Raw genomic sequence first — 12,369 nt, 5'->3', positions numbered from 1 at the left:
GGCCAATGTGTGGCCCACATGATGGATGATCCAAAATATCCACGATTGGATTTTTTTTTCATAAGTGATATGGCCCATTCATTCTGATGGCTAGAATGATTTCATGTCTTGAGAGGATCTGGGAATCAAAGGTGCAGCCCACATGTAGATTCTTAATCAGACCTTTTTGTCATAAATGATCTTGATCTCCATTTTTGTTCGCCATTTATCAGATGGCTATGATCATAAGATCAAAGTAATTAGAGAAATGGGGAATTTACAGTGGGGCCCACAATGTGGACAATACAGATCCGTAATTAGACTATTCATGATCGTATATGATTTGGAACGCTTTTTGCTAGCCGTTGATCTGATGGTTAGCACTATCAAATCAAAGTCTCTATAAGGACAGGGGGAATCAGAGGTGGGACGCCATGATAGACAGCCCATATCCATGATCATACCCTTTTTTTGACTAACCCGATCTGATGGCTCGCATCATCAGATCAAAGTGACTCCTGAGAGACATGAGGATTTGGGGGTAAGACCACATGATGGATGGTCCAGATCTATAATTGGACCTTTTATTTTTGTTTTTATTTTTTTAAATTTTTATGTCATAAAGGCATTGGATTATCCATCTTATTGGGCACTGATCAGATTGATAGGATCATTCCATAAAAATTATTGTTAGAAATAATGATTGAACCAAAAGGGTCACACGCACTGTCTGCCTGTGGGCCCCACAAGTCATGTGGATTGCATTCAACCTGTCCATCAAGCGATTGAACTCCACGTATCCATTTGTTATGATCTTCGATGGTTACACGAACGCAGTTGCTGTTTGAAGAGCAGTTTTCATTTTGCTGGCCGCTGGATGACACGAAAATATTCGATGGGACGCATTATCTCTCGACAAACCAAGTCAACTGCCCTTAAAAAAAATAAAAGAAATCTATGCTTATCAAAGGTGGTTCGTCTGTTTGTGCATTAATGTGGACCACCTGAGAAGTGAAACGGTCAGGATTTTGAGGCCAAAGATCTTAACAATGTGGCCCAGATGACGGATAGCTCAGATCTTGCACGCACGTAGATGGCAATGCGAAAATCGCAAAGAGGAAGAAAAAGATGAAGGGATCACAAATTTTTTATTATTTATTTCCTAAAGCATGGGGAGATATTTATATATATAAGTGGGAGAAGCTGTGTATAACACAACTAATTACGAGAGAAAAGAAAATATGTGTATAACACATTTATTTTATAAAGGAAATGAGAGTCCTAAACAACTAGAAACGCTTTAATCCTAGAATAATTTTCAACAGTAGGGCTCCACACGTGTGGGCTTAGCAAACTTGAGTGAATGGTAGTGCCAACTGTACTATGGTTAGATAGGCCCATTTACATTACATGAGCTGTTTTAGCTGCATTTGAGTGGGCCTTTTAGGGCTAGTTCGGATCATAAGTTACTTTACGTCGGGTGCTTATACCTCAAATTGCTTACTGCTTTCCAAGTAGATAAGCATGTTTGGTAAACAACATACTTATAAAAAAAAAATAATAAATAAAAAATAAAAATTGTTTCCAACATCCTATAAGTACTTATTCCTCATTTTTCTTTGGACTACCTTAAATATCCATTGTCCATTATGTGGGGCCAACTTTTGATGTGGATCAAGTATTATGGTGGGCCCACCTTAGTCATATATTCAATATAAACTATCCACCTTGCGAGACCCACCTTTAATGTGGGTTATCACCTTGGATGTGGGTCGTTCATGTTAGACATTAGACGTGGGTCATTCATCACATGGGACCCCCCTTTAATGTGAATCGTCCATCATATGAGGCCCGACTTCAAAGTGGGTTGTCCATTATGTGGCCTTGCCTTAGATGTGGGTCATTTATCGTTATGGCCAGCCCGCGATGTGAACTATCTTCATGTGAGGTCTACCTAGCCAACTTTTGATGTGGATCAATTATCATGTTGGGCCTACCTAGGTCCTATATTCAATATGAACCATCCACCTTGCGAGGCCCACCTTTAATGTGGGTTATCACCTTGGATGTGGGCTGTCCATGTCGGACATTCATCATGCAAGGCCCAACTTCAAGTGGGCTGTCCATCATGCGGGGCTCGCCTTAGATGTGGGCCATTCATCATTGGGGGCCGGCCTTCAATGTGAGTTGTCCTCATGAGCGATGTGAACTGTCCTCTTGTGAGGTCCACCTTGATATGGATCATTCATCATGTGGGCCCCACCATTAATGTTATTTTCCATTGTAGACACCCCACCAGGGATAATACATAGATTGGTGCATAGGTAAACCCTCCAAAACCTTAAAATCTAGACAAGTGCAAAGCCTAGTTTTAGGCTCAAACCTAGGCCCATATAGTCATATACCTTCAACAACTTAAAGATAAGAAGCTTAGGGAGATACCCAGGTCTCACTGGAGCAATCGGTGAAATCTGGGTGCAATCCACGGGCTGTTTGTCTGGTGGATCATTGCGAAAATTGATGTTTGTTCAGGTGGAGGAGAGAATTCTACCCCCACCTTGATTATAGTGCTTAGGTTCAAATGATTATTCTGCCTTTAGATTTCCAAAAAATTATCTCTTATCGCCCCTCTTAACTAATGGAAAGATCATGTGGCACACCCATCCCCTTAACCAATTACAACCTTCTTGGCCATCTTTCGCCCCCCTAAACATCACCATATATAATAACTAAAATGACACCCTCCACACTTACAAATACACTTCTCCATCCATCCACAAAGGAGAGAGAGAGTGTGAGAAGAGCGTCCTTCCAGCCTATAGGTAAGGTTAGCAATGTTCAAATCCTAGTTTCCTTAGCCATCGAGAGGTCAATCTATCCCAATCAAAGAATACCCTAGCCATTGATCATCTGCATTCATCCTCACATCGGCATTTGCATCATCATTTCTCATCTCAACCCTCCTATTTCTCTAGCCTATCTGAATGTATGCTTTGGGGTTTGCTAGATTCTATCACATAAAAAACTCGAATTGAGTAGGGTCATTTCTATTTCTTTGTTGTCTATCTCAAGTAAACACATCCGATCACATCTGTTTCAATCCGTCACTCCCACTCCTTAGTTGGACATTGCATCCCCTCATTCTTGCATTTCGAGCATCGGCATATCCCTTCTCAACCTCCTTGTTGCTTATGTCGACTTGGGTGTATGCTCTATGATCTGCCAATTCCTCGAATCTTTCCACATCAAAAATTTGAATTGACCAAAGCCCTTTGCTATTTCTTTACTACCTCTCTTACGTAAACGGGTGCTAGCGGATCGCCCTTGCTAATCCTTCACTCCCACTTTTGAGTTGGACATTGCGCTGCCGGATTGCATACAATTCATTCATTGCATTACGTAATGCTAGGCTGATCAAATCTTTTGTAACTTGCTGAGTTTTGCATGGTAGTAATTGTACATTTGTATGGGCAGATAAGGTGATTCAAATCTTGGTTTATAATTATAATTTTTCTTGTTCTTCTTTTTCAATTTTTATTTCGCTTCTATTTATTTTTAATTGGTATGGGTTTTAAGAATCTTTTAATATAGATTAATTTTTTTTATTTTATCTTTTATAAGAAACTAAACGATTAATCTTCTTTTCAACCTTAAATTGTGGAGCTTTTGTTTATGATTGCTTACTTTTTAATTAGTTGAGACACTAAATTGATTTATGGCTATATGGAATTTTGACAATGAAAAATTCAACCACAAAATAAATATTAATAAAAATAAATAAATAAATGAATAATCAAGATATCTTTTTGTGCGTAAAGAGAATCAAATGCTACTTTTTTCAATATAATCCCATACTCAACAAAGATAGAAAAGAACATAAATTATTAAAAGACTGGTATGTTTTATAAAATAAATTTTCTTGAAAGACAAAAATCAAAGGGAACACAAGAATCCTTGACCATTATCATGATATATGTATATAGTACACAAGTTCGCAATTACCAATCATGATATATATTAGTTTGCTTAGTATTAATGAGAAATTGATGATTGATGAGTTTTTATTTTTTCTTATTTATTTATACTTTTTAGATTATTTTTTTTACCAATTCTTATATAATTTGTGATTCGATGCTATATGACTCCTATTACAATTTGCAACACAATGATGATTTTGACTTCATTGCTGGTACACTAGGTTAATTTGAAAGTTTATGAAATAAATCATTACAATATCCCATTGATCACATACATTATTGTACGTAATGATGTAATGTGGACCTCTAAGGTTGGAAATCAACATAAAAGACGAAGGGTTGGTAGGTTAGTTGTTCTTTTATAGGTCAATATCATACCTACTGATACGATATAATCCCTTGTTGTACATCATTACTTTGTCAGATGCAAATGATAATGTGATCAAAGTCCTCTTTGGATTAGGACTTTGGCATCTCCCCTTTCTCAAAAGAGCAATCCCAAGATGAAAAAGAAGCTTCCCTTGAAATTTACAAGCACCACATGAGAAAATACTACCTTGATGAAATTCGCTTTGAAATCCACAATTGGGTCTGTGCATATGGGGACATGAGAGAGAGAGAGAGAGAGAGAGAGAGAGAGAGAGAGAGGCATTGCATATTCCAGAAATCACATTTATATGCCAGAAATCACATTTATCAAAGGATCATAATAATCCAACTTGTTTCCACTAAATGGAAGGTTAAGAAGGAAGTGGTCAGCAATCCAAGTTTCAATTGGCCAATATCAAATGCTTAAGAGCTCATAATCAATTTGACTTTTGGGATATGGTCCATAGCAATAAGACCAATGATTCAGACAGTCTAGATTGATTTCCATGCATGCCACGTGTATGGTGGGCCAGTGAACCTTGCCACTAAAGAAAATAGTGAAAAACACACATACTAGTTTGGCCCATGAATGTTAGGCCGTTAGGTGGGCAAGCCTGTGCAATTGTCAATGGCTTGTTTCCAAAGCAATCAACTTCACCTAATGGGTAACAAATAACGTGACTTTTCCCCAGAAGCACTCATAACTATATAAGAATATTTAAAAATATCAATATTTTATTATTTCATGTGACACTTGAAGACCCATCTTAGTGAAGAATATCCCAAAGACAATGTGAAGACTGAAGATAATGCACCTGGTTTTCTCACTGTCCACGTTAGAGACAAATGAGAAAAGTTTGTCTTTTATGGAAGGTCAAAACCATTTCCCTTATTCCAGAAGCTTGTCATTTTCAGCAACTGTACCTGGTCATCAGCCATTTCCAACTAACTGATTTTCAAATAATATTCTGTTTTCCATGTTTCAGCTACTCTTGTATCCTTTAAAATTTTTTTTTTTTTTTCCTTTTTTCTGATGTGGGCTCTTCTCATGGAACCAATGTAGCTAATGGAGTTTGATTGCTGTACATTCAAGTGTTTGAAAAACAGCATGCAAGTGTTTGAAAAACAGTTTATACAATAAATACTATCTTAAGAGAGTTTTACATAAAGTGGGACTTTCGTACAGTGTAACAGTTTATTTTGATAGCTATCAACATGTAATCTTCAAAGAAGAATACAAAAAAATAAAAATAAAAGTAAACACACATGAATTAACAATCTTTTTTGTACATGGGGTCTGTTTCTCTCAAAATAATCCGTGCAGCTTACGATTGGTTTCCCCAAGGTGGTGACGATCTGCCAAAAAAAATAAAAATATAAAAGATGGTTAATTTCTTGAAAAAACAAAAAAGAAAGAAGAAAAAAAGAAGAAGAGATGGAAACCATTAACATATTCTGACATTTTTAATGGTTTATATCTCTACACTGGTGTAGAAGGGTAAGAAGGAGATGAAAAAAGATGAGAATTGCTTACTCTATGATGTCTGCCCAGCAATAATCACTTGGTTGATCATCTAAGTTGAGTTCTCCCCATGCATCTAAGGTCGTCGAGGTGGATGAATGGGCAGATATCTCAGTTGGGTTGTTTTGATCCTGCATTGGATTGATTGCTGCAAGCTTGGGAGAGGCTGGAACCAAGCAAGGGGTGGGATTTGCAGATGTAGTGGCATAAGAATCAGTCATGCTGATATTGTTATGATTAGTGCTGTAGGTGTGCATATCTGAGCCCTGCCCATTAATTGCTGCCGGTCCTTCTTGTCCATCGAAGCTAATGCATGGTTCCGCAACGGCTAGATAATCATCAGGCATTTTCATGGTTCTTGAATTTGGAAAATTGTGAGGCATTGGGATCGGGTCATGAACATGGCCAATGGGACCATCAAGAAGCCCATCAAATCGGTGATTTGAATGCAGGAATTCATTGAAATGGTAATCGTGAGAGGAAGGCGATCCCATGATCAGAGCAAGTGCTTCCATTTTTGGAGGAGCATTATTAGTTATGGCATGTAGCACAGTTTGTAAGATTTGAATTCTGGCTAGATGTGCCGCGTCCTCCCGTAGTCTAAGCGCGTTGTCCCAAGGGCTGACTGAATTGTGAAGGTTGGAGGCAGAGAGCAAATGTGAAAGACTTCGAAGGAGACTAAGATCGCCCCTTGGCTTGTGGGTAACTGGGTCGATGCCCATCTGAAGGAGCTTTTTCTTCATACGAGTGTTCCAAAAGTTCTTGATTTCATTATCCGTCCGTCCTGGAAGTCGGGCAGCGATAGCAGACCACCTGAAGCACAAGTAAAATAGAGAAAGAATGTTACAGCTCAACTATTTTATTATGAGTTTAGTGAAGGGATGATGGTTCCCTATTGGCAATAAGCAAGCATCATTGGATAGTTCCAGCGTCCCATTATTTCATTAGATTAATGTTCGGGCTGACTAATGGACTAGGCCACTACCCTTTGGGTGGACTAATCAACTAGGCAACTACCGTTTTGGCAGACTAATGAACTGGGCCACTGTAAATTACTACTACTCTATACCAAGGACACTTAATTTTAGGTGCTTTCGATACATGGACTTTGTTACGAATTTCTAAATTTGAGAAGTCATGAGAGTTTTACCAGATGCGATTTTGGCATTTGGATTTGTTAGATACTAGAAATTTAATTATTTCATTTTGGTTTGTTATGAATTCAGAGGAATCGTTTTTTAGAGGTCACCCATCTTAGTACTACTCTTACCCAAACACCCTCACCTATAGGACTCAACTCAAATAATGAAAGAAAGAAAAAACAATCAAAAACTTACTTATTTCCAAGAACCGAATGAAGGTTGACAATGATCCGCTCTTCTTCACTGGAGAATTTTCCTCTCTTGATATCAGGCCTCAGATAATTCGTCCACCGAAGCCTGCAGCTCTTTCCACACCTATTCAGGTCCGCGAGCTTCGGGAGTGCTCTCCAACTTCCATGACCATGCTTCTCAATGTAGTCCACAAGCCTTTGATCTTCTTCTGGGGTCCATGGACCCTTCTTTACAACATGTTCATCACAACAAGGAGACCTCCCCATCACAACTATGGCTAGAGAAATCAATGACAATGATGAAAAAAAAAAGAAAGAAAGAAAAGAAAATCCCTCGATTTCTTTGGCTTTTCTCAAACTGATGTGAGATTAGGAAAAGCAAGATTAGTGTGGGAAATCCAATTTCGTTGTGCGATTTTTATAGCCCAGTGTTGCAGTTTCTGCAAGTTTTTGTGTATGGGAGACGCAGTCATATATTGTAATTTTATATTTTTATATTGGAGGTTTGCTAACTCCACACGCTTTAAGGGCCTTAAATATCCACACACGAGCCTACAAAACATGTGTGAAATCTGAGCTTTCTGTAAAGCTAGAAAGGGATATTCTGCCTAAAAGGTAAGATGATTTCTCTCTTCATGTGGGTACGGCGTACAAAGTATAGATTGGCCGTTTATGCTTTTTTTCTGGCCATTCATTTATTTTGATACAGTGGGACCCACCTGAGATGTCGAGTAGCACGACGTTTTATTTAATAAGATCTAAACGGTCTCACATTATAGGAAGCTCAAATCTCACACGTCAGATTATGACGTCATAGGACTCGTTGTATGCGTACGCCCTTGACTTTTTGCAGAAGTAGCAGACTTTTAAGAAAAAAAAAATGCTATTCCATGTTTGCATTATCTTTTCTTAATTTCCAAATAACCCCACATCACGTAAATTATTCTAAGGAAATCATCTCTACTATATATGATACTGATAGCTTTGGACAATTTTACCCATGCAATTAGTTTTATATTAACTATAAGGTTTAAAATTTAAAGAAGTATATATTGAATAGGAGAGAGTCTTTAAGTGATTCAGTCCGTGTACCCTCACCCACACACTCTATACTCTTCAACTTCTTTTCTTATTCTCTCTTTACATGTAGCTTATACCTTTTTATTTTTATTTGTACAGGTTTGCCTTTTTCCTCCAAATCTCTTTTCCTTTTTTCTTTCCATTAATGTTACATACATTACAATAACAAATAATTTCTCAAAATTAGCAATTAGAAAAGGAACTTAATGTAGACTAATAGGACTTGAGAGAAATGGATTCAGTGAGGCCTTTGCATAACGAGATTTGATTAGTCTATCATGCATGGCAACGGTGGAGTATGTAATCTACCGAACCACTTTCAAATATGCTCGGCAAGGCCTTACAATCAAATATCACCATGTTCAACCCTCAACGGCATAACCCAGTCCGGTTCCGTACTTGAAGAACCTGAATGGTGGAGAGTTGTTTTGGTAATTTTAATAAAACGTTCCTTTCATTATCAAGGCAGTCCAGGTACGTTGCCAGGCCAACTGCTATTCCAGTATTCTCTTCTCAGGAGCTTTCTCTGGTCCATCACCATCATCCCAATGATCATTTACGAGTCCTTGCAAATCACCATGCCTTTCTATACAGTTCACGAATCCAGAGCTTCCATGCAGTGGGCCCTACTGTGGATGGACCACCTTGCGAAAACTGCAGCAATTAAACCATCCTAATTATCCAATTACTGGACATGCTAATTTACCATCCGTTTTAATGGCATGCATCAGACGGGTAGGATTATCCACTAAAAGTAGTTTTTCTATGGTGGGCCATCCATGGAAGGGCCACCAGAACAACGATCTGAATCAACTGACTATGGAGCCACATGTACGGGAGTGAGTGGAGATGAACCCAGAAAAGAATTAGGTTGGATTTTCCACGTGGCAAGTTATTATTGTGCGAAGCCATTGAATTTCCAACGGAAATAAAGAAGAAGAAACCCTCTCCCCCTAATTTCCTTTGTTGGATACAAATAATTATGAAAACAGGTCCCTAAGACACGCAAAAGATCTGCTAGTCTGTTGTGGGGCCCACCAACCCTTGAAGCACCCTACTAACGTGAATTGTCAAAGCTCATGAGGTATGTTTTGCTTCTCTTTTTATTCAACACTTATTAAATAAAGTAGCATTAGACTAGGTTTAAAATCCTATGAAAAGGATACCTGATCACCTGCAGGCGCACTGTACCGCAACAGCACTGGCGAGTGTTTCCGGCCACGATACAAACACGTTCTATGTTTAGTGTGGAACTCTAGAGAAGTCCCCAATCCTTTTGAAAGACAAATAGAATTCCCAATTATCTATCCAAACTGTTCATTCAAATGTAATAGAGCAAGCCAGGGTGCAAAAAAACACGTGGATAATGGGATGATCCTATCCATTTGAATGGGGTTAATTTATTACGACCTTCTATAGTTTACAAGCCATATATCACATGGTTATATTGGGGAATCCTAGAAACAATTCCCGAATTCGACATAGAGATATAAACACAATCAAACACCACATAAAACATGCAAATTTATGTGAAAAAACTTTGTGATAGAAAACCACGGCACAAAACGACAAGGAATCTACCATACAATATAAATTACAAGAGATGTGGAAACTTACCGTTTTGAAAAACCCATAAAATCTCTTTGCAAAACCTTATTTATGCTCTAGAACACCTTAGGAATGACTTAGCCTTGCCCTAATCCCGATTACACCTACTTATATAGTGTTACAATCAAATTATGAAACAAAATACGCATTTCCACAAAATCTTACGATTCTGTCAATCGGACATTCGATAAGATCAACAACCATCGAGGCTTGTCAATTGGATTGAAGAATGCCCCATGTTGAGGGTCAAATATTGCATATTAGACCCCAATTATCACATGATTTTGCGTACATGATAAGCTTAACGGCCTATTTTAATCGTGTTTTTGTTGCAGGGTGAATTTATGAGCTTAGACTACAAAAGGGTGTTAAAAGCATGAATTTAATGTTTAGAATTCACCAAAGCAAGGGACGAGTCTAGGGGACCGAGATCGATGAGTTTACACGCCAGAGATCTAAGAAAACCAAGCCGTTCATGTTAAACGGGCCTGAAAGTCAGCCAGAATGCAAGATCACAGGGTTCTCACCATCCGTTTGCCTCGAGACTTTGTATATGGCCTGAGGACCATAAATTAACCGTACACAGAAATTTTGAGCCAGTGGATCCCTATGGAAATGGCCCAACGGACAGATCAGACCCTCAAATCCTGACGTGGGGCCTAGCTGATGTATGGACATGCTTCATGTTTGGTTTGAACGCTTAAAATAAGATAGATAAGCATATGGTCGATGTGGATTATATAAAAACATCAAGGTATGACCCACCTTATGTGTTTGGCGTGCACACAGTGCACGTCCACTCGCATTGCACCGAACCAATAACGCAGTCAAACTACGTTTGACCGATCCTTTCTAAAAAGGGATTTAAATTCCTGTTTTTCGCCACTGCGAACGCCGAATAGAGGGACCTGCGGTCCACACTTGTGGGCCATCATCACGGTTCAAAAGTCTAATCTGAACCATCAGTTAGAATCTCAGGGTCCATATTACTAGGGCCTAGGTGTCGAAACTTCAAGAAGATAGCAAGAATGGTGTCCCAACTATTACAACATAGGATTAACGTCTGTAAGATGGATCATATGTACCACATCAACGGGCAGCTGGAACCATTCCTCTCGACCTAAAATCCCGACACATTCAATGAACGGTCTGGATTTCTCAGAAGATCTCCTTCATGGGCCCCACCGTCAGCCAGCACAAGATGTGCTATCTTTGTTACGCACACTCTGGAAGAACAGGATGTTTTGGAGAGGTGGTGGCCCACCACCATTGATCAGACCAAAGATCCGATCCGTCCAGATGAAGCCCAGGCTCAAGACGAGCACCACCAAAAGGCAGATGGGGAGTCAAGACAGTCAGCACTCTGGAAACTTGCTCCCAACTCCACTGACTGCGTAAGCAGTTTCTAAAAACACCTGGCTTCCGCAAGGCTCTGTCTCGCACGCTGTTTCCTCTTTGCGTAAGTAGTTGCATAAACAGCTGTCCACTTCTCCCATACACCGTCTTTTACACTTATAAAAGAGAGAGAAGGAAGGGGAAGAAGACATTCAATTTCTAAGGAAGGCAGCCATGGAGCAGACAGAGAGAGAGTAGAGTACTGCTTATTCTACTATTATTTCAATTCTACTGTTTTATTTATTTATTTTAAAGATGTTTAGCCTAATCATGTCTGGCTAAACCTCTTAGCTAGGGCTAAGAGGTGAAGCTTGTAGCGTGATGGGGAGACTTTGCTTATGCCTTTTGTTTATACTGAACTGATGTTGATTTTAGTTAATTAAGGAAATATTTTTAGTTTTTAATGGTCTGTTGTGACTGAAATTACAATGAGTCTGCAATAGCTTTGAGTATGTTCCTATTTCTTTTATGTTTATGACATCAGGAAGCCCTATTGTTCACCATCGTCCCCTGGGCATGGTCGGATGACGGTACCCTTCCTAACCTTCATAACATGTTGACTGGTTGGTAATTAGTTTAATTTTGTTGTTTACTTTGTCTCATGGGCATGCTTTGGTGATGGAATCCATTCTAATTCATATACCTTTTATCTCTTGAAAACTATATCAAATGAAGTTCAGTTTGATGGTTACACCCTTCAACTGGATGAAGATAGGACTTTAAGTCCAGTTGAATTCTTGAAATAGGCATAAGATCTCCCTAATCTCTACAAGTGGATCCTCTGAATCCCTAGTGTCATTTCCCTGAATTCTTTAAGTTTTAGATAATTATTTTATTATTATTCATCAAATTACACTCGATTTAGATTTCATCTCATTCTAGTTCTAGTTCTATTTAGTTTCAGATTACGTACAGGTTTCAGTCTCTTGGGATTCGACCTCGGTCTCACCGAGTTTGTTACTACATCACAACCCTATACTTGGGAAGTGAACACCCCAAAAACTGTCCAACAAATATAGGAAAAATTTTAAATTTTCTTGATATCTTCGATGGAATAGAGTGACCTATCAATGACATTAACAAACCCTTGTTCTAGTCAGATTGAA

At 38.8% G+C, this 12,369-nt stretch overlaps 1 protein-coding gene across 1 annotated transcript; it reads right to left on the bottom strand.

The window, feature by feature from the left end:
• Positions 1 to 5,390: 5,390 nt before the first annotated feature.
• Positions 5,391 to 7,601, bottom strand: LOC131248010 (transcription factor MYB53-like). The gene is made up of 3 exons (XM_058248042.1): positions 7,185 to 7,601; positions 5,860 to 6,660; positions 5,391 to 5,681 (listed from the first exon to the last, which is right to left on the bottom strand). The coding sequence occupies exons 1-3, from the start codon at positions 7,445 to 7,447 to the stop codon at positions 5,651 to 5,653; spliced, it is 1,095 nt and encodes a 364-aa protein (XP_058104025.1). The 5' UTR covers positions 7,448 to 7,601; the 3' UTR covers positions 5,391 to 5,650.
• Positions 7,602 to 12,369: the final 4,768 nt, after the last annotated feature.

This window comes from Magnolia sinica, chromosome 6 (genome assembly GCF_029962835.1).
Source record: "Magnolia sinica isolate HGM2019 chromosome 6, MsV1, whole genome shotgun sequence".
NCBI classification, from domain to species: domain Eukaryota; kingdom Viridiplantae; phylum Streptophyta; class Magnoliopsida; order Magnoliales; family Magnoliaceae; genus Magnolia; species Magnolia sinica.
The sequence above is the reverse complement of the archived record's forward strand: the minus strand, read 5'-3'. Positions and strand labels throughout refer to the sequence as shown.

Bases quoted from the DNA above. Each gene is read 5' to 3' on its own strand.
- LOC131248010 (XM_058248042.1), bottom strand. From the start codon at position 7,447: ATGGGGAGGTCTCCTTGTTGTGATGAACATGTTGTAAAGAAGGGTCCA. The intron at 6,661-7,184 runs GTAAGTTTTTGA...CTTGTGCTTCAG, and splicing joins CATTCGGTTCTTGGAAATAA to GTGGTCTGCTATCGCTGCCC. The intron at 5,682-5,859 runs GTAAGCAATTCT...TTTTTTTGGCAG, and splicing joins TGCTGGGCAGACATCATAGA to ATCGTCACCACCTTGGGGAA.